Source organism: Polypterus senegalus, chromosome 6 (assembly GCF_016835505.1).
Source record: "Polypterus senegalus isolate Bchr_013 chromosome 6, ASM1683550v1, whole genome shotgun sequence".
NCBI lineage: Eukaryota > Metazoa > Chordata > Cladistia > Polypteriformes > Polypteridae > Polypterus > Polypterus senegalus.
In genome coordinates, this window is record NC_053159.1 from 46,091,999 (window position 1) to 46,114,960 (window position 22,962).

The following is a 22,962-nucleotide window of genomic DNA, read 5'->3' on the forward strand; positions in this document are numbered from 1 at the left end:
CTACAGGAGGGAATAAACACTCCCCAGAGATGTTCATTCCCTGTCCTCCCTCCTCTTTTATCATGGCCAGGCAAGGTTCTAAACACATGTCCAGTTGGGACGCCTGTCTATTTGTTTGGTGTTTCCCACCCAGGTAAGGAACCATCTTGTCAGCTAGATATTAGTAATCTCAGTATGATTAATTTAGATGCTACTGAACTTAATAGTGGTAGGAGGTGTTTTAAGGTACAGAAGAGTGTCTTAGGTGTGTCTTGTGATGGGACTTCCTTTGCAGTTTTTAACATAATTACCTATTCTTGGATTTAAAATAAAGTGGCATAGTGAACTTTGGCTTTTTTTCAAAATTTCTGTTGGTTTAATTCAATACCTTAATCTCAAGCCACTGTGCTTCTTTGAATGGCTTTTCTCACTCCTGTTTAAGAGTTTATCTTTTTGGTCCTGTTCCTCATGCGATTCAAAACTTGCATATGGTGCCACCCCTTGGCTGAATTGTCTTATTGGTTTCATTATTAGTAAAGCACTTATTTGTTTGCACATACAGTATTTCAGATATATTTGTGTGTCTGATTTGGCTGTATTCTGCCCTCCTGTGGGCATGAGGTAATTGTACTATTGAAGACTTTAATCAGCGTTACTACGGCTACACCTGCAACTTGAACTTTATTGCCAGGTAACATAGTAGTCAAGAATTTTCATACACATAACAAAGTAAATACAATTAACAGCATAATATAAAATGCTTAACCTCATCGCAACATTAAATACAGTCAATAGTGAATAATAATACATTGCATAAAACACAGATACATAAATTTTATAATGCTGAATTGCACTCATGTCCAGCAATACTGTATGTCAAGTAAGTTTTTATAAAATAAACATAATTTATATTGGATTGAGGTGTGGATATCAGTAAGAGACAGATTAACTATAGTATCTATAATAGGAAGGAAAATTTGTAGTGTTTTTTTTTTTTATATATACTGTATACTGTGTGTGTGTATGTATGTATGTATGTATGTATGTATGTATGTGTGTAATATATATATATATTATATATATTTTATATATATATATATATATATTTATATATATATATATATATATATATATATATATATATTATATATATATATATATATATATATATATATATATATTATATATATATATATATATATATATATATATATATATATATATATATATATATATATATATATATATATATTTTATATATATATATATATATATATATATATATATATATATATATATATATATATATATATATATATTATATATATATATATATATATATATATATATATATTTTATATATATATATATTATATATATATATATATATATATATATATATATATATATATATATATATATATATTCATTCAAGTATATATACTGTAATGTTTCCTTGATGGTAATAATTGAATAAGGTTACCAGTGTGACTATACTTTCTGATTATATTTTCAGCAAGTTTGTTTACATGTCTTTTTAATAGAGTCCAGTTTCAAGCTTAACATCGTATCTGCCGTTTTGAGTGAGTAATTGGTTTAAAAAATTATACCAGCAGTGATTGGGACAGATGCAACTTTTTAAGCTGATGGTGAAAACAAGCATTCACAGCAGAGCTTTTTTGATTAGAGAAGTTAGTTCTATTTTCATCCCACTCTGCTGCGTGTGTTTGTGTATGTACGTGTTTCTTGTAGATTTTTAATATTTGTATTGGAACTCACTCTTGGTGTCCATCACAAAAGAGAACAAATTCTTTCTTTGTATGTCAGATCTGCACGTAATCATTGTAAAACAAAGCATCTGTCAAGTTAACATGAAGTGTATTACAGGTAAGAATGGGTTACAATTCAAAATTGAGACAATGTTTTCTTACAACCATATATTTTTAAACCTGCCTAATCCAATTCTGTATTGCAGAGAGCCTTAGTCTCCTTAGCATTCTCTGTAATGTACAAACACCCTGGACAAGGCTCCAGTCCATCACAGAGCACACACATACACACTCTTACTCAAATTTTGAGTGGAGAATCTAACTAATAACATGTTTTAGGGAATGTGGGAGGAAAACCGCAGCACAAAGACTGAATTTGAACTCGGATGCCGTACGTATGAAGCAGCAGTATTGAGCATTGAACCACCTTTCTGCTCTTAATACATTTTTTAGAGTTACTGATTGATTCTCTGGAAGATAGAGAGCGCTATAACCCAACACACACAGATGCAGGAGGCACTGGTCCTAGCACACATGATTTATTTTTCTTTTCCCTTGTGGGTAACGTCTTCTCCGTTCCCACAAGTACACAACACAGTCTCAAAAGCACAATACTACACAATACGTGCTGCTTCTTCTTTCTCTCTTTCTTCTCCACTGTCCTCAGCAAGCTTTGTCTCCCGACTCTGGGTCCCTGAATATTAGCTGCTGGCTCCTTTTATACACCCGGAAGTGCTTCAGGTGCTCATTGACCTAATTCTGGCAGCACTTCCGGGTGTGGTGGAAGAGCTGCTGTCCAAGGCTCAGCAGCAGCTGTAGCACCCCATGGCAGCACCCATGGATCCCAACAGGGCTGCACCAAACTCCAACTCCCACGAAGCCCTGCAGGAGTCCTGAGCACCGCTGCAACCCAGGCCATCGGCCACAATTCCCATAGTGTTCTCTTTCAGATTACTATTAGTGAGATGTTGAAATTCATTGTCCTCTACTAAGAATAATTTTCCCTTTTTAATCTTGAAGGATTTTCCTTGGATTGTGGCAGATGAACAAGAAGTGCAAATGAGAGAGCCCAGGCTTATTCCTTTGAAAACAATGACTTCTGATATAGTTAAAGTAAGTGAAATATCTTGAGAAAACAATTCTGAAAATTCTTGAGGTTTTTTTATTTGATGTTCTTTGACTTGTCTAGGCTAACTAAAACAGAGTAAGTACACTTTTTCTTTGTAAAATGTTTTATATGGTGTAATGGAATTTTTTTTTAATGCATTTAAAAATGACATTACAAGAGAAGTTTTTGAGTCTTGTTAAAAATCATTTTTCTAAACTGCCATTTGTCATTGTATAATAAAATTAATTCAGAAGGAAGAATTAAGACATAAGGTTGGCATTTTAAAAATTACATGTCTCCCTGCATCATTGTATGTCCTTAAAGGATTAGCTTGTTCTTGTTTTTTGTCATAAACATCCATTAGAAACACAGAGGCGATGTTTTTCTGAAATAAAAACATTTGCTGCCTCAAAGTGGATGTATTCCATTATTTTTAAGGCTTTTGTTTTCATGCTTAGAGGGGTTCCCCTTACATGCCATTTCAAACCACAAGAACAGGTGAAGAGTTTTCAAAAATTGTTCAGAATGCTTCACGTTAAAAAGAAATTTCCCATAGCACATTAATGTATGCCATAATGGTAAAAAACAAATTTGACTTGAAAAATGTCAAACGTCTATCCTTTAAGGCTTAAAGTTACTGCTATTTCTCAAGTAGTGATGGTGTTATGAAAAATACTGTGTTCACAGTGATAAAATAACTTTAAAAGATGGAAAACTGTTTGTCTTTATAGAGCTAGTCAACTTGTTACCCAAACGGAATTTATCTACTTTAAATGCTATAGCACATTAAAAGAGACTTTTGTTTCATGTTGCAGTGCAAAGGTTTGTTGTTTTAAAATTAGGTTCATAAAAAACTTTTAAGTGATGTCTCGCTTCAGCTCCAAAAAATGGAGATTGTGTTTGGTACTGTGGGGGGAGAGGGAGTCCGCCATAAGAGCAACCACTTATTTTGGCTCTCTTTTTCATTTTGTTTCAGATGCAGTTGTACGTCGAAGAAAGAGCTCAGAAGATGCCTTAAGTTTCAGCTGTATAATTCATGAATGATTTGCACTCGTAGGCTGATGGTTGGGATCTTTTATTGTCCTGTCTGTTTTGAGGTGTTTAACCTGAAGTTGAGAGCGAATGAGTACAAACAGTCTGACAAGGATCTTTCATTGACCTTAACTTACCAGTTTGTAAGCTGGTATACTGTAAGATGGAGAGAGAGATGGAAACCATAGTAATTCATTACTGTAGCCTTGTTTTCTTTATGAACAATGAATTGACTTTTTATGCTGTCTTTTATATGAAATATTTGGACAGGAAGAACACGAAAGATTCAAAGCAACAGTCATCTATGTCTACTGAGTTATAATTTGTTTATCTCTCAGTATGGTTTCGTGCTATGACTAATTCATGACTTGAATATTGCGCTTTTTGCATTTTGTAACTAGGTTTGTGCCATGCTTTGTTCAGTGCAAAGTCATAAATGTTAACATATTAAGTCTTGATATGTTTAAGGGAACTGGAGACCACCAATGCATTTCTAGGCACTACATTAAAAGCTTTTATGCACCCTTTTGCCAAGAAGTGGCTTCTAACAAGAAAGTAATGATGGGATGACTATTGGTAGTTTTATACCATGAGCATTATGTATTTGTGTGCTAGAGTGGCTACAGTTTATTTAAAGGAGTTGACATTACTGGGCTGATTTAAGTATTTTTAAACTCATATTATGTTATTAAAATAGAAGTTTAGAAGGTTGCTGCAGCTATGCTTTGCTCTTGGTTCTAGACTCTCTTAATGCAATCCATATTAAACAAGATGGTACATTTGTGTGGCACACATGCTATTGTAAATGCTAAGAAAATCCCTGTGATTTCATTGTTTTATACTGACTTACATGAATTGAGTGTGTGTGGGTGTTTTAACTGCTGACAGATGACATTGTGGGTTTTGAATATCATAATGTGATTCTTTTAATACTTCATAGTAATGCAATACAAAGGTAATAAAATTACCTGTACAACTCTGTGTGTAGACTGGTGAATTGCTCTTCCTTTTGTAATACAGTTTACATTCTCTAGGATCTAGGTAAACTCTCACCTTTCACTGTTAGTACTTTTACAAGTAATCCTTATATATAATTTGATACTATCTGTATGTATGGTGTTCGCAGCAATACCTCAAGCAGCCACAAGTGCAGTGGCCGTGGGAAGGATGCGTAGGAAACAAAGTCACATGACTGACGCGGAACGTAGACTTGCTAAAGCGACCAAACATACTCAACGAGCACAACAAACGGATGAGCAGCGTACGGCTACAAATTCTACTAACACTGAAAGAAATCGTGCAAATCGGACACAAAGGGCAGATGAAGAACATGCGCTACAGAATTCTACTAACGCTGACAGACCTTGTGCCAGCCGTGCACAAGCGAATGAAAAAGCTCGAGCAGCCACAAATGCAGCACGGGTTGAAAGAAATCAAGCAGCCCGTGCCTTGCGGCTGCCGAAAAGGTCTATTTTAACCACAAATCAGTGCCATGATAACAAAATCATTTCAAGGACTTAACAAAACAAATAATTCTTTGCAGAGAAAGTATGGATTTCACAAAACATTGAATTTGTAGCCCGATTCGATCGGGCTCCCAGTCGCTAGTATTAAATAATTTTGAAAGCACAAACCAAGAATTCATATGTATTGTTATTAAGCTATAAATAGGTCATACATTCTAATGAAAGGTTCTAATTTTCTTCCCCAATTATATACATGGAGAGAAATTAAATCTTCTCTTGACATACTGTTATTTACTACCTTCTTTAATTTCAATGACAGTGGAAACATTTGGCTCATTATAGTCAAATGTCTGTATCCAAAGACACTTCTGATTAGTGCTTGTGCCAAAGGCTGCATGCAAGTGATGGTTTGATCTGTAATGATGCAATGGATTGTTTTTGACCTCACAGTGTTTAATTCTTAGTTCCTTTATAGGAAACTTTCTGTGAGGAGTTTGTGCTTTGCTTGCTTATTTAAACATTTCAATGGGATTTCAGTTTCCTACCAGAATCTGTTGGTGATGCGTCAAGGAGGTGGTCTTGTAATTTTCTGGTGTTTAAGATATGCAATCAACAGACAATGCAGTTTGGTTTTCATGTTTCACGAAGGTCAGTTTCTCACTGGTTCTCAATTGACTTTTAAGCAAAAGTTTAATTATCTTAAGGAATTAGTAGACGACCTTAAATATTTGGTTATACAATTTCCAAAGATCTTAAGCTTCAGTTATAGTTGTGTTAATTATATATATCAGAAGTATTATGTACCTAACTAAATTCTGTATAGAATACTTATTGTGTTTCCCCACCCCAGGGTTTAGTGTTATAGTTTGTCAAAGCTCCTTACTCTTGATCATGCTACATAGCTGTCCTAGAGTAAAAACTGTATTGTAGATAAATTCCTGCTATTCGAAATGGCTGACCTTGACATTGGTTGATGATGGTCATTGGGAAACACAGTTTTATAGGCAACTGCATTCTTTTGAAGCCAAGCTGGTAATATTTAAATAATGGGAATTTTGGGTGTAAATATAATTTCGTCCTTTAACACATCCTGCAAAAATTGTGGCTGAAATCTGATTTAAATTCAACGGTTTGATCTGTAATCTATTATTGCCGCAAAGTTTTAGAGGGATTAGATTAAAAGCAGTATACAAACTGAGACAGGCCTAGTGTATGAGAACAACAGTTTAATCCAGAACTAAAAATTGAAACCAGTAAGAATTGAAATAAGCCCCAAAAAGATTTAAAAAATGGTACACAATGGTAGGTAAACTAAAAAGTATTGTAAACAGCAAATGCTAACCTTGCAATGAGTTGCAACTTAGGTTTATTGGCAAAATTTACAAACTTTCAGCTGTTTATTGCCAATTAAACTGGTTTGCATTGGGTGTTGAATAATTTTGTATTGTAGAACAGCAGTAAGAAAACTGTTGAGATGTGGGTGTTTACTTTGTTCAACAAGATTTTGTTTTCAAGTTTATCACCAGGCGTATGTTTGTGGGGAATTTAAATGTAGTATTGTAGTATGGCTTTGTGGCTGAATTGTTTTATTTTTAACTTATTACAAACAGTAAAGATGATTACAGGCTGACACATGCAATAACTTGAATATTTTAATCATTGTATAGGAAAGAACCGGTGAAAAGAAATAATATGGTGAACTACATATAGCATGGACTGCAGAAAGCGTCTACAGGTGTTGGTGTGGAAGACATTTCAGAAGACTTTTGTAGTACAGGACATCGCCAATAGTGGTAAAGATGATTTAAAATTGATTCATTCCAAGCTAAAAATCTCAACTGTACATTTATACATCAAAGCCTAAAATTAGTACTAGCCATCAAGAAGTACCTGATTAGAAACCGATGTCCTCAGAACCCATTTTCAAAGGAAGCAGGCAGTTCTGTATTACACATTGTGTGTGGATGAGATACTAATCAAAGCAGTCTGATTATTCAGAGCAGGTGACTCATTTGCAAGGCAGGTAAATATTTATGACCTGTAGATAGCCATCAACAATAACCTGTAGCAGTTTTCCTGGAATTGTGCCTTTTCTTTAAAACACTGAATTCTAGCCCATTACACTCTTTCCCTACTTTTTTTTTTGAGATGTCTCCTGACATCTTGCTGTAAAGGCTCAGTCTTTGATTCAGTGCCTAGTATTTAGTTAGTTTGAATAAATGTTTGCCAGAAGAAAAAAAACAGAAGTTACTAATTTCTTTTACTCTTTTAAAAGCACTGTGCAGCTATGCGTCTGTCAAATTCTGAAAAACATTGTATCAGCTATAGAAAAAAAGCCTGCCTTATTCTGTTCCAACATGGTTTGGCATCATCAATTTTTTTTTTTCTTCCAATTTCCTTTTTGTTTTTTCCTTCAAAAAGCACTTTATGGTCATCATTGATTAGTATTGAGAAGCTGATGTGGACAGCACTGTTGGCTTCTTCAAAAACAAGGCTATGCACTGATTTTTATAAAATAAATAATAAATGCAGTGTAATCAGTTTATCTGAGAGTGATTGTCACGTGTAGGGTACACAGTAAATGAAGATCGCTTCATAGTTTATGATAAAATGTAACATTCCAATAAGTGATGGTCAGAAAAAAAAGCAATTTCCCTTTTGATTATGTTACCTGTCATGTGCAGTTTTAGAATAGAGAAACTTACTAAAGGCAGGTGTTTGGGTTTGGAAGTTTTTCCTTTTTGTTTGGTTATGTAAAAAGAAGGAAAAGCAGATTGCTCCTTAAAGGTGTGGTAACACTCCATGTACTGATTGACTGGTCCAGATTGAAATAAATGGAGGAAGAGCTGTCTGTTGTAAATGTTGCATGTCTAAACACCGTCCAAGATGAGAGAAAAAAAGACAGGCACAAAGATCAACGCGGTAATCCAGTGAGGCAATTCAATTGTAATCCCAAAGTGGCCGAGAGGAAAAAGAAAAGCAGCCGTTCCTACCTTTTAATGACGTTTGTTTGATGCTTTTGTTTAAACGTTGTGAGTGCTGATGGAATCATCGCACTCGCTAAAGGGAATTGTAACTCCCATGTCATCATTTCCTAAAAGGTTACTTTTTACTGGATCGGTTGCAGTAAAGTGACAACGTTCACAGCCGCAGAGCCTGGCAATAAAGCAGGGGGTGCTGGCTAAACGCATTTCTTTGAGTTTCGTCAAACTTTACTCCTTCACTTCTGAAGACGGCCTTCATGTGCATAAAATGGCACTCCCCATTTCTCCATGCGATCGCTGTCACCTCTATTGGGGTGCATTGTGTTAGAATGTCCCACTCATTAGAGTATTATTAATGACAGACCTCAAGAAATAATAAAAAGTATTGGCTAGTTTTCGTTTTTATATAGTGTCACCAAATTTCAATCAAGTCTGTCAAAGCATTTTTGAGTTTTTGCAATATTTAGTTTTTCTACTGTGGGTTTCTTATTTACCCCTAAGTATTGAAATATCTTTTCTTAGTGCATATCTACAACCATAGATGTACCATCTTCCTAAATAGGAAATTGTAGTTGTTGTTTATCAGTTAGTCATTCAGTCAACTTTGCATCTTTTATATATATATTTATATATATATATATATATATATATATATATATATATATATATATATATATATATATATATATATATATATAGAGAGAGAGAGAGAGAGAGAGAGAGAGAGAGAGAGAGAGAGAGAGAGAGAGAGAGAGAGAGAGAGAGAGAGAGAGAGAGAGAGAGAGAGAGAGAGAGAGAGAGAGAGAGAGAGAGAGAGAGAGAGAGAGAGAGAGAGAGAGATTCTGAAATATTGTCAGACAATATGCTGGGAACGGTTTTATAGTGCAGACCACTTGTACCAAGTCTTAAGACCATGACCTGTTGAGACTGTGTCAAGACTGAGTCTAAGAAGAGTCAAGACCAAGTCAAAATGATAGTGAGACCATCTTAAGACCAAGGCATAAGAAAATGGAGTCCTCATTTAAGACCACGCTTTAACTAGAGTTCAGCTGGGCTCAACCTAAATCTTCCAATTCTTTACTGGAATCACTTGAAACTCGGCTATGGCATACCCCTGCTGAATCACTTGTACAATATGTAAGAAAATTTAGTAATGTCATGCCCTCGCCCAGATGTGGTTTCCTGTTCTAGGTACGTACTTGTTTATTGTTGTAAATTCTTTAACAACAATAACATTGTTACTTTGAATAAATTATAACATACTGGCATTCACCAGTCCAAGTCATCTGAGTGTGACTTCTGTAATCGACTCTGTTGGCCAAGTCCTGCTAATTAGCACATTCTCCAGGGCTCCTTGAAACCCCTCTTTTACACAGTGTATTAGATTATGTAAAAGGATGTTGGCAGTTGTTTTTGTGGCGATGTGGAAGAGGAGTCATGGACTTGTACCTCTGAAGTCAGGTGAGGACCATGTAGCTCTAATTTCAAACAAAAAGCTGATCAATCTCTATAGAATGATTTGTAATAAATAACGTGTTCACATATTTTTATCAAATTGCAGTTTTTGGCTTGTTTTTTAATTATTACTGGACTCAAGCCATCCAGGGCTCAGGTGGTAGAAGTTTGCGAGACTTGAGAACTGCATTTCTGATGTGGATGTGAGCAACACCCAAACACCACAAGGAACAGCCCTGTCTCTCCTTTTCTCTTCACTCTACACCTCTAAATACAAATATAACACCAGGTTAGGTCACTTGTAGGAACGTCCAGATGATTCTGCACTTGTGGGGTGCATTGATAAAGGGGATGAGAAGGAATATAGCAGTCAGGTGAAGGGGGTTTGTTTCTTGGTACAGAAACATCAGCAAAACCAAGGAACTGGTTATTGACATTTTGCAGCACCAAAGCACCTCTAACTCCAGTCACTATTCGGGGAGTAGATGTGGAGAGGATCCACATTAATGACAAGCCAGACTTGTCCTGTGACAAAGAAGAACTATATAAGAAAGGGCAGAGCGGCTTCATTTCTTTAATGTGAGTAGTTACATCCTTCACATCTTCAATTTTGTGATGACCAGGATGATTTTTTCTATGCTTGGTGTGATGTGCAAGTAACATCACTTCAAGAGAGGCTCACCGCATCGCAATGCTGATTCAAAGGCCACCTTAGTAGTAGGACACACACTGGACCCCCTTGGAGGTATGAGCAAAGTAGAGAAAGAAAACAAAAATGAGTGCCATTATGGACAATGCTGCACATCCTCTCTCTGACACTCCAGCACTGAATAACTCAATGAATTATTGCGCAAAAGTGTGTCAAGAAATGGCAACAGAGATACACAAGCATGATGCCTCACTGTAACTGGAACTGCCAAGTTGGAGGTTTTCTCTTTCTTTTTAATCTCCTTTCTTTTTTGTCATAAGAGGTTTATCAGAAAAGCTTAAATCACAACCATTTACTCTTTTACTATTTGTCTTTACTGATATGAGAATATTGTTTGATACTGAAAAATTACAAACAAATTCAGAGGAAAGGGCAGAATTTATTCAGTTGAATTTGTGGATAAAGGTGAAAATTAAATCTTTCTTAAAATGTTCTCCATTATAATAATGTCAGCGTTTAAAACTATTGGCGCTTGGAACTTAAGGAGCAAGTGTAAAGTTTTCTGTAAAGTTAAGGTTCACGGATGTGCAACCTTTTATACGCCAAATCAGTGGCATTCTTGGTATGAAAATACTTGTGTGGGCATGCAGAGCTGGAAGAAACGCTGTCAGAAGTTACAGAGCTGTCTTGAGAAGCTGAGTAGAGGTGTGTGTGTGACTGAGAGGGAGAGCTGGAGATGATGAAGCACTTAAACAGAGAAGCTGCTCTCATAAGGTCTGCTCTTTAAGTCCTTCGATCTTGGTACTTGGCTGTTGGCCATCTCATGAAGGATCCTGACTTAGACTGACTCTACTTGGGGAGTTGGAGATAGTAAGCACATGTGCTGTTGCCTCTGACCAAAGACTGAGATGGAGTTGGTAGCATGAATGTGTTGGCAAGGAATGTAACAGAAAAAAGATCATTGAAGCATGGAAGATTTCTCACCTTAGGGGTGAGGGAGATAGCACTTCACCAGCTACCAGCACCACTGATGATCAAATGTCAGCCAAATTGGGGCTTAGTGGTGTCTTTGAGGCTAACAATCTGCACTGGTATTGGGGAGCTTGCTGGTTCAAATCTCGTTATGACCAGAAGGGATCTTATGCAGTTGGGCCCTTGAACAAGGCCTGAAAATTGTTCCAGGGGCACTGTACAATGGCAGGACCTGTGCTCTGACCTCCTCTTCCCTCGGGGATTAATAAAGTATATCAAATCAAAAGTAAGTAATAGTAATACTGCTATGTAAAGTTGCACAAAATGAAGATCTATCAATATTTGAAATGTAGTACATCCACAAAAAGACAAAACTAAAGGATAAGTTTAGTTTTTTTCAAGTCAAATTTATTTCTTCACAAGCATGCATATGCATTTGCAATGTGAAATTATTTTATAAAGTAAAGCACTTTCTGTAAATAAAAAAAAAATACCTTGGCAGCAATGGCACATTTTGTAATGGGGGCTATGGAGCATGGAGAGAAAACTTGAAAAATTGACTTACTGTATATACTCCCGTATAAAACCTGAAAAATCGATCATAAAATCAGACCCCGACTTATATGCCTGTTTTTAAAAATGCGGCACTTATTTTTATTTATTTATTTTTTAATCTTCTTGCCTCCTCCAATCTTGCATCAATTTCTCAGATGCATCAAATTTTGGTGCAGCAGCACTGTTACCAATTTCTTTTGCTACTTCAATGATGTTTAATTAAAAAAACAGCTTCATATTTTCTTATGATCGAACCAACCCTGGACAGAGTACATTCATACCCAGCCACACTGGGCCAGTTTAAAAATGACCAGTTAGCCCCAACAGTCTTGAAATCTGATCCAACACTTCAATTAAAGGAGGTTCTGACCTATTAACTGATCAGTACTTGGAACCCAAAACCAGTGTGTGGATTTGCCATGAAAGTGACTTCCAGATGCGTGTGTTTGGGATGAGTGGAATGTGTATGTAATGACGCATTTTTCCCACATTTTGAGGAGTTCACTGACACACGGCTGCAAAAAGTGGTCATTGGTGGCCAAAGATGAAGCTATTAAATTTAAAAAAGATTAACATTTAATTGAAACGTCATGACATTGCAACTCTGGTCCTGGAGGACCACCATGGCTGCAGGTTTTCATTCTAAACTCCAGGATTCTTCTCTGCTTATTGGAGGTAGTTCACATCTCTGCACCATATTGGATCGTGGGCAAGATAACTGTCTTGTAGACCAGTAGCTTGGTCTTTGCAAGCAAGTCAGATTTTTTTAAAAACTCATCTATGGTATGGATGGTGTACCTTAGTGTCAATGTCTAGCTGAGAAGAGAGATGACTTCCAAGGTAGGTACCAAATTTGATTTAATGCTCTCTAGTAGTGCCACTCTGCATTCTGTAATCATAACCAAATATGGCATTGAAGTTGCCCAGAAGGATGATTTTACGTTGTTCTGGGATGCCTGATAGGATACCATCTAGACTGGCATTGAAAGCTTTCTTGATGTCCTCTTGTGAGTGCTGTGCAATAAAACCCAACATATCAGACACACAGTAACCAAAGGGTGAAAGAAACATAAACACATAAGAGCTGAAGAAATTCATAATAAAATGTACACAGCCAACATATCATACTTGGTTAAAGGTCAGGGAGTAGAAGTGTGTTTTTAAATAAGATTTAAAGACCGCAAATGAAGAAGCCTGCCTAACGTGTAGCTGCAACTGAAAAAGCCCGATCACCATCTGCTGACCTGAGAGAGCGAGACATACATAAGGGTCGAGCAGTTCCAACAGATAAAATTGGGGCACAACCATTAAAGGATTTAAAAACAAATACAAGGATCTTAAAATGGATTTGAAAATGAAGTGGAAGCCAGTGAAGGGAAGCCAAAATCAGGGTAACATGCTCATGCTTGCTTGTGCCAGTTAAAAATCGAGCAGTGGCATTTTGCACCAGCTGTAAGCAAGCAATGGAAGGCTGGCTAATTCCAAAAAGAAGTGCATTGCAGTAATCCAGATGAGGGGTTATAAAAGCATGTATCACTGTTTCCATGTTGCATTTAGACAAAACTGTGTTGATTTTTGACTGGAAAAAGCGAGATTTTACCACTGCGTTCACATGGCTATCAAGTTTTAAAGCAGAATCCATTTTCACATCTAAATTTGTGATCATGGGTTTCTCAAATTGAACCACAGTGGAAAGGTCGATGCAGGGTCCTGTTGATGCCATTGGGTCTAAATAGCATGACTCCTGTCTCATTTTCATTAAAATTTAGAAAATTTAATGCAATCCAGTTTCTAATGTCAATAAAGCAGTCGAGCAGGGGCTGGACAGAGCATGGACCAGGGAGCTTCAGAGGGAAATAAACCTGACAGTTGTCCGCATAAAGATCGTGTTTCCAGAAAATAGCCCTGAGTGGCAGCAGGTACATGGAGAACAGAAGAGGTCCCAGGATGGAGCCCCGTGGTACCCTCCAGGGGAGGGCAACAGAGGTGGAGGTATAATCATCAATGCTGACACAAAAACGTCTATCTGAGAGATAGGACCTAAACCATTGGAGAGCTGAACTTGTGATGCCCACCCACTACTCCAGCCTGGAGATGATGATCTCATGGTCTATAGTGTCAAATCCAGAAGCATAAGTAGTACACGTCACCAGAGTCCACTGTTAAAAGAATATCATTAAAAACCCTCAACAAGAGGACTCAGTGCTGTGGTGAGGTTTAAACCCAGACTGGAACACTTCCAGTCCAGGAAGGACTTCAGTATGACAGATATTATGCAAGACAGCGGTGATAAAACCGCAGTAGAGTCCTTGGAGGAGGCTTTCCATTTATTGGTCATTCTGTGAGCTTCATTCTCAGCTTTGGTTACAAGTTTTGGGAGGTGCTTGAAAAAAAAAAAAACGAACTGCAGGTACTATGAGCTTAAATAGGGTAACTGAGCTACTGAGCTCCATGTGCACAACACGACGAGGAGCTTGGTCATCACTGGAGGGCCATGAAGTAAAGCTGCTGTTTCTCTGGTTCAAGAAATATTAACGACAAACTTGAAAAATATGAACTTATTGTGAAATAAAAGAAGTGTTCATTTTGTAAGAAAAAAATAAATCTGTGCTAATCAGAGCAACTGATAGTATTGTTCTGTTCTGCAAAGTCTGATTCCAGCAACATGCTGCTGTTATGATGTGAAATTTTGCATGCAAGTTGATAAATATTTTGTATGTCTTTATTTGTAACTTAGACAAAGCAAATGTAACATTAATGATAGATAATAATAGCATTGGTTTGATTGTTTAAGAACCCCTTCCCCTCTTTGAGGAATGAGTCTCTGTGTAATTTTACGACGGGATTGGGGGAAAGTGCCTCAAACAAGTATGGCCAATATTTCTCTGCTGAAGTCTCTCAGTCAACCCCCACACAAAGCCAGGCTGCCTAACTGCCCAGCTTTACCTTAACACTTGGTTCGCAGGGTGGCAGGTGTGAAGATATTCTGTCTCCCCATTGGTCTGAAGTATGGCTGTTTGGAATTGGCTTGTGTCAGAAGCCTTTAAGTACCACAATGTGCTATTGGCTCTAGAGGTCGGACAGAAAACTTACATTTGCTTGCTGTATTTCACCCTCTCTCTCTTAGCAAACTGATGAATGACCATTTCACACCATGAACTGAAAAGGACAACACAACAAAGAGCACAGCACGGCAGCCATATTGAGATGGGCACATGGCCTGTTCTGAAGAAAGCTGACCACAAAATGATGCCTTAACTAGAGACATTTTAAGTAACTAACAAGTCTCTGCACCACCTGAAACTACACATCACCATTTATCAGGTTGTATGGTTGCCAATATTCAAATGTACTTTGCATATTGTTATTATTTATGAATATTATCAATAATACATTGTTTAAATTGCAACTTAACTCCTGCTATTCTTTTACTTTACCTAATTGCCTGAGGTTATAAATGTAGAAGGGAAGGTGGGGAGAAGTTATATGGCACAGTACCTTAGAAACAGTGGTAAGTCTGTGAGATTTGAGACATTCTGACAAAGGCTACATATTAATAATACAAAAGGGGAAAGTAGAGTAAAATATTTCTGTACCAAGACAAACCAGCTGCCTAGGGAAAATGTGTAAGTACCTGCTTTTTTAACCGGCATATATGAGTACAGTCAAAGCCATAAGACATAAAATTGTAAAATAAAAACAATGAAAAGTGATTAAAAGTTAATATACATGCTGTAGCCGGAATATTTAAAAGACCCCGTCCTTAAACAGAGATGACTTTGAAAATGATCGTAATCTAATGTACATTTTTTTCTTTATTTTCAGTTTCCTATACATACATTTGTTGTTTGGTTTTTTTTTTTGGAATTTTTGCAAAAAAAACAAAAACAATGCACTTTTCTTTCAGTTTTTGATTTTAATTTTGTAGCAAAAGTAACACAATTCGTGTTACATGATCAGACTTTATTAGCATATTATTACAGTGTACATAATATTTAACCACTGCTTTGTAAAAGAATTCAAATATGGCCAACAATTCAAACAAAATGATGACAGCAAACATGAGCTCTCGGGCAAGTCAGACAGCCATACTGTTGGTTAACATTTAATACGCTTTTGATTCAATGATTGGAGGACGTCCAGTCCCGAGTTGCAGTAATTCTTGTCCCTTCATCTTCCATCCTGTAGCTGCTTCTGGAGCTCGTGTGATGAGATAGAAACACATATGGATGTGGGGATTTGCAACGTTCAGAGTCCAAAATAGCATTTTTTCTTTTATATCCTAGCTTATCCACTTGAATGTGTTATAGAAATAACCATTTAATTTAACATTTTTCTTCTGGAACGAAGGCAGAGGCCCTTCTGCTGATGCACGGGAGTGGTGCTGATAATATTTACACGCCAACTACAGCACAGCCTTTTAGCGTTTCTTTGCTGAAGTTGGCTTACTGTGTTTACTTGGCACTTCTGTAGTCAAGAGGGGGGGAATTTTCTCTCCTTTTTTGACAAGCCTGGCATGAAATTCTGCCCGGTCTTCAATTATTTTCTGTAAGATCAAGTAAGCGAACAATGTGTGCTTATGTTAAATTTGTTTTTTATTGGTCAAACAGTACACTAAAAATGTGTCTTTATTTTTGTATTTTGAAAAACAAAATTGACCTCATATTATTATTAGAATTAAAGAAGCACATTAAAAATGTGAAAAAATAATATTAGAATAAAAAAAAAACATCTCATGACAACCTGCCTTACCTATTCCACCCAGACCACCCTGTAGAGCAGGGGTCCTCAATCACAGGTCTGGAGGGCCGCAGTGGCTGCAGGTTTTTATTCAATTCAAAGAGAGTCCGTGCTGATAATGAAACTTGGTATTAAACTGTTTGGCTTGTTAATGCTTGCATTCATCCAAGAGCAACTTTAATTGCACTGTAGAGTTTCTTTCTGTGAGAACAGATTTAAACTTAATGGTCCTTCCAATTCCCCTCTCATTCATTTCTTAACATTTTCTTGTCACAGATACACAGATAAGCACATTAACTGGAGAGCTGCTGGTTTATTGGTTATCTGCATCTCATTGTTAACTAATGTCTGGTTAAGAAAACGGGCATCAATTAAAACTCAAATGCAGCTGCTAAAATCTAAAATAGGCAATTAAGGGTTCTGAGTGGTAATGGGCAAGAGAACTAAAATTAAGCCCAAAAAACGTATTGCTTTAGCAGTAAATAAATGGGTTCTAATTATGAAATTGGTTAAAGTGAAACCCTGCAGTCATAGCAGACCTCTAAGACTGTAACTGAGGACCTCCGATCTACAAAGTAACTAAAATTTGTCTTTTATGAATGAAAGCATTAACAAGGAATAGAGTTAAACACCAACCTTCATTATCAGGACTGAGTTCTAATTAGGACACTGGCTGGAATGAAAACTCGTAGCCACTGCGGCCCTCCAGGACCGTGATTGAGGACCACTGCAGTACAGAGACTTTCTAGACTAGGGTGTCAAACTCTGGGCCTGGAGGGCAACAGTGGCTGCAGGTTTTCATTCTAACCCTTTTCTTAATGAGTGACCTGTTTCTGCTGCTAATTAACTTCTTTTGAACTAATTTTAATTTAATTGTGCTTGAAGACTCAGACTCCTTAATTGTTTCTTTTTCCTTAATTAGCAGCCAAACAATAATGAGATACAAAATGAGCCAAAACAACTGGGGCCTCATGTATAAACAGTGCGTACGCATAAAAATGTTGCATAAGCCCATTTCCACGCTCAAATCACAATGTATAAAACCTAAACTTGGTGTAAAGCCACGCACATTTTCATGGTAGCTCCAACCTTGGTGTACGCAAGTTCTCCACTCTGTTTTGCAAACTGGTGGCACCCAGCGTCAAAGCAGTGCTGCTGTTCCCGGGTGGTTTCCCTTTCTTTTTTACATCCACAACGCCAGCTTTATCAAATACCCTGAAATTAACCGCATATTGTTCATTAGTTTAAGGCATCTGATTGTAATTAACCTGTAACAATACGCGTATAATGGTCCACAGAATAGCCAAACTATTCTTAATACCATAGCTGCTTTAGTGTTGTTACTCTCATTGCACCTTCTTCTTTTTTCAGCTGCTCCCTTTAAGGGTTGTAACAGCGGATCATCTTTTTCCATATTACTCTCACTGCACCACTCAGAGCAGCTGATCGGAAAGAGAATTATCGGTATACAGCATCAAGCACACGCTGCCTCAGCATTTGGCTATTTGAACTGCTTCGCATATGACAAATGCTTCTGAGCCTTTCCTGTACAGACCTCGCGGTTTAGAAACAGTTTCATCCCAAGAACTTTAAACGCACTCAATCAGTCCATCAAGAGCTCCTTGTAGAACTTATAAGTACAATTACCTCACTGTAAACTTGTGATACAGTTATTGCACAACCTGCCCCACTTTATAAAGTGCATATTTTTATATGATGACAATATCATTTTTAAGATAATATGCAGCAAAATGTTTATTACATTATACAGATAAAATTATAACATCATTTAAATAATCTATATTGTTAATAATTTAATATGTGAGCACATGGTGGACAGCGGTAGCGATGAGCTGGCGCCCCATTCAGGGAGTGTTCCTGCCTCGCGCTGTATGCTTGCTGGGATTGCCATGACACTGGACGGATAGAATAAACATTTACTACAAAGATATTTCAATGTTCCTTTTTGAAGAATTTGCGTTCTAAGCTTACAGATGACTTTACATCTATTACAGAGCAACTTTTTTATTTCGGGTACTGTGCATCTTTGTGAAATTGAGCTTTCGAGTTTCTCTGACAAACTGTCACTCGATCAACTTCCTTTTGTTGATTATATCACTTTTTAAATTGACAAATAGTACGTTTTTTTCTTGCCTCCACTTGGTCTTTTCACAGAAGGCTGAGCTTAAGGGCTATTTATATTGGTTTGCATATTCAAACAGGCATAATTCTGGGAGGAGTTTGGGTGGGACAGCAGGCTTGTGCACGTGCATTACTTTTCACGCTGACCGGGATTTATGTAGCAAAAGAATGTGGAAGTTGGCGTTCGCACAGATTTATGCATCTGGATTTTTTTGTGCGTACGAACATTTCCGCTTTTGTCTATACACCATGTTATAGTGTGAATTTTGCGCACGGCATTATACATGAGGCCCCTGGTGTCCATCATACAATATCTGAAAATAAAGAACGATGAAAGTCTCACAAATGTCGGTCTGTTCAGGTCCCCAAAACATTTCAACAGTACTCTTAGAAAGAGAACAATTTCGGAAATGTCTGCTAATGCACCACAAGAGCAGCAACAAGACACAAAATTAAAGAACGGGTTTAATTAACGACAAGAATTGGAACCTTAATAAGCAGCAGGTTGAAGTGAAATTGGTTGGACTCTGAGACCCTGACTTAATTGGTCTTCTGTTGGCTCACTAATGTCACATTTCATTTATGTTTGGGTGCCATTTAAGGAAAGAAATGAAGCAATTCAGACGAACAATGAATAAATCTTCATAAATAAAGCTCAGGGGCAGCAGTAGCTCAGTCGGTAGAGCGGGTTGTCCAGCAATCGGAGGGTTGCAGGTTCGATCCTGGCTCCCGGCATGATGTGTGTGTGTGTTGTGTCCTTGGGCAAGACACTTAACCTACCTTGCCTGCTGGTGGTGGTCGGAAGGATTGGTGGCGCCAGTGTTCGGCAGCCTCGCCTCTGTCAGTGTGCCCCAGGGCAGCTGTGGCTACATAGTAGCTTATCATCACCAGCGTATGAATGTGTGTGTGAATGGGTGAATGACTGTTGTGTTGTAAAGCGCCTAGGGGGGGCTATATCAAATACAGGCCATTTACCAAATCTTAAAAAAGCAATTCAATTAAAATAAATTCACAAGAAGTTAATTAGCAGCACAAACAGGGCTGTTTAGTAGTCCAGCCTTCCATTAGTGTTTGCCAACATATGGCACAAGACCAGTCCTCCCAGTATAGTATGCCTGATGTACATATACTCATACAAACCTTAGGAGTATTACCTGCATAATGCTTAGGACTTCATGGTCAGTGATTTCTTCTGTTGGAGGCTTTGCCCCTGGTGCACCATACACAGCTTGGATAATCTTGTTACGGAAACTTTCAAACTGAGTATGAAAAACATAAATACATTAATAAAATAAAATATGTTATTCCATGTCCACTATCACTCCAGCCATTCAGTTCTGAACTTGGATTTCCAGTACAGACTCATTAGGAGCAATGCTAGAACCAAATATTGATGGAAGGACATCTCGTTGTTCATTTTCACACTTACATTGGGGCAATTTGACTGATTCCTTATTCTAATATAATGTTTTTGGGATAAAGTAGGGGAACCACACAAAACCTAAACCCCACACAAAGAGAATGCTGATCATTGGAGCACTGAGGGAACAGTTGCTATCATTGCTTTGAAATTATAATGCACTGGTGCATGAAAAATGCAGTTGATGGGGAAAGATGAGTAAAATGTATTATAATCAGAGAAACCTATTACTTCTATTTAAACTTTAAAAAGTAAAAGGAAGGAAAACATGGAAATATAATTCTTACCCTTGAATGTATCTCTTCCAGGGCCACTTTGGCTTGGCTCTCAGAATGCTGAAGGAGTATTACACTGTTCTGAATATCCACTTTTTCCTTTTGAAGGCCTGTGTTCTGATATTTCAGTGTGGCCATGTCCTGCTTCAAGCGATGGAGTTCTGCCTTAAAACTGCCGATCATCTTGTTTCTTCTGGACACCTCTTGAGTCAGCTCTGAAATTTGCTATGTGAACAACCATTAAACAATCTTTCATTATGTTTCTGAATACAAACAAATACAAGGATCATAGGTATTAAAAATCAGCCTTGACCAAAAAAAGTCTGCTATTCATGTCTGATTAGAAAGCAAAGATGTTGTTTGAAGCTCAATAGAAGAATCTCCTATGTCAATAGAATATTAACATAGGCAAGACTGCAATGGGATAAGAGAGGGAAACATGAGTTAAGGGTAATCAATACACCACACTGTCTAGAAGAGATTGTGGTGGATGGCTGGGGTTCTTGCCCAGCCAGGACGCCTGGAGAATGAAAAGACCAGGAGAGAGGCAATACCTCCCCCAGCACACAAGAGGGCGCTAGGAGGATTCTGGATCCATAGACTGCAGCACTTCCGCCACACCAGGAAGATCATCTAGGAGCAGTTGGAGCACATCTGGGGACAATAAAAAGGGGCCGCATCATTCATTTCGGAGAGCTGGAGTCTGGAGGTGGAGGACAGAGCTTGTGAAGGGAGGAGTAGAGGCAGCGGCAGAAGAAGAGAAAGAAAATAGAGAAGAAGAAAGGACTGAGTTATTGTGGTGATTGGAGCACTGTGTAAGGTGCTGTGTGTTGAACTGGAAGACAAGAAATAAAAAATGTGAGTTTTGTAAGGGTGCCTCCTGTGTCTGTCTGTGTCGGGTTGAGTGGCTGCTACGCCCTCTAGAGTTGTCGCAAGATCTAAACAGCTTCAGGTATGTCAAATGTCTTTTTAAAGTTTGTTTGTCTTCTCAGATATTTTTATTATACAAGCTGGGTATTTCACATTACTATGTAGCTTGTGCTTACTTTCTAAGACATTTACTAAATCTGCAATTCAAAAATTGTATTGTCTGTGTAATATGTCTACTTAGTGCTCCTTTTTTATTATTAACTAATTATTTAATTAATTAATTTTAATATTCATTTCATTTCATTTTAATTTAATTCAAGCAGATTTCTATAACAAATACAATCTTGAAAAAATACCATAGAATTAAAAAAACAAAGCAGAGAAAAAACAAAACCTAACAAAACAAGAATTCAAACCCCACCCAAGAGAAAGAGTGGAGCTAAGAGCAGAGGGGTAAAAAATATAGAGAGAGGAGCAACAAATAAAAGCTTCTCTGTCTTGACATGCATCCTGCATTGGTTCCATATTCGGAAAGATTAGTGGATGACAGGATTATTGGTATATTGACAATAGTTAATAGTAATTGGCGCAAAAAATCAGGGCTTAAAGAGAAAAAGCAAAGCACAATTTAATTTCAATTGCTGACATGGCTGGTGTACAAGTGCTAGTCTTAAAATTAGAATATCAAGACAAAGTTGATTTATTTCAGTAATTCCATTCACAAAGTGAAACTTGTATATTAGATTCATTCATTACACAGAGACTGATGTATTTCAAATGTTTATTTCTTTTAATTTTGATGATTATAACTGACAACTAATGAAAGTCCCAAATTCAGTATCTCGGAAAATTAGAATATTGTGAAAAGGTTCAATATTGAAGACACCTGGTGCCACACTCTAATCAGCTAATTAACTCAAAACACCTGCAAAAGCCTTTAAATGGTCTCTCAGTCTCGTTCTGTAGGCTACACAATCATGGGGAAGACTGCTGACTTGACAGTTGTCCAAAAGACAACCATTGACACCTTGCACAAGGAGGGCAAGACACAAACAGTCATTGCTAAAGAGGCTGGCTGTTCACAGAGCTCTGTGTCCAAGTCCATTAATAGTGAGGCAAAGGAAAGGACAAGATGTGGTAGAAAAAAGTGTGCAAGCAATAGGGACAACCGCACCCTGGAGAGGATCGTGAAACAAAACCCATTCAAAACTGTGGGGGAGATTCACAAAGAGTGGACTGCAGCTGGAGTCAATGCTTCAAGAACCACCACACACAGACGTATGCAAGACATGGGTTTCAGCTGTCGCATTCCTTGTGTCAAGCCACTCTTGAACAAGAGACAGTGTCAGAAGCGTCTCGCCTGGGCTAAAGACAAAAAGGACTGGACTGCTGCTGAGTGGTCCAAAGTTATGTTCTCTGATGAAAATAAATTTTGCATTTCCTTTGGAAATCAAGGTCCCAGAGTCTGGAGGAAGAGAGGAGAGGCACAGAATCCACGTTGCTTGAGGTCCAGTGTAAAGTTTCCATAGTCAGTGATGGTTTGGGG

At 37.5% G+C, this 22,962-nt stretch overlaps 2 protein-coding genes across 4 annotated transcripts in view; one reads left to right on the forward strand and one right to left on the reverse strand.

The window, feature by feature from the left end:
- mad2l2 (mitotic arrest deficient 2 like 2) overlaps positions 1-4,871 on the forward strand; it is a 33,996-nt gene extending 29,125 nt beyond the window's left edge. Inside the window, exons 8-9 of the mRNA XM_039755926.1 lie at positions 2,769-2,861; positions 3,833-4,871. Of these exons, the coding sequence (XP_039611860.1) occupies positions 2,769-2,861; positions 3,833-3,874 (135 nt within the window). The 3' untranslated portion in view covers positions 3,875-4,871. The remainder of the gene's footprint in view (positions 1-2,768; positions 2,862-3,832) is intronic.
- An 11,005-nt stretch (positions 4,872-15,876) lies between these two features.
- LOC120531012 (coiled-coil domain-containing protein 27-like) overlaps positions 15,877-22,962 on the reverse strand; it is a 45,013-nt gene continuing 37,927 nt past the window's right edge. For 2 of the 3 annotated variants that reach the window (XM_039755928.1, XM_039755927.1), the window contains 3 exons: positions 20,559-20,771; positions 20,006-20,110; positions 15,877-16,515 (listed from right to left, as the gene is read on the reverse strand). In XM_039755928.1, the coding sequence (XP_039611862.1) occupies positions 16,390-16,515; positions 20,006-20,110; positions 20,559-20,771 (444 nt within the window). In that variant the 3' untranslated portion in view covers positions 15,877-16,389. Of the gene's footprint in view, positions 16,516-19,991; positions 20,111-20,558; positions 20,772-22,962 lie in introns of all 3 variants that reach the window. The other variant, XM_039755929.1, reaches the window with a different exon arrangement.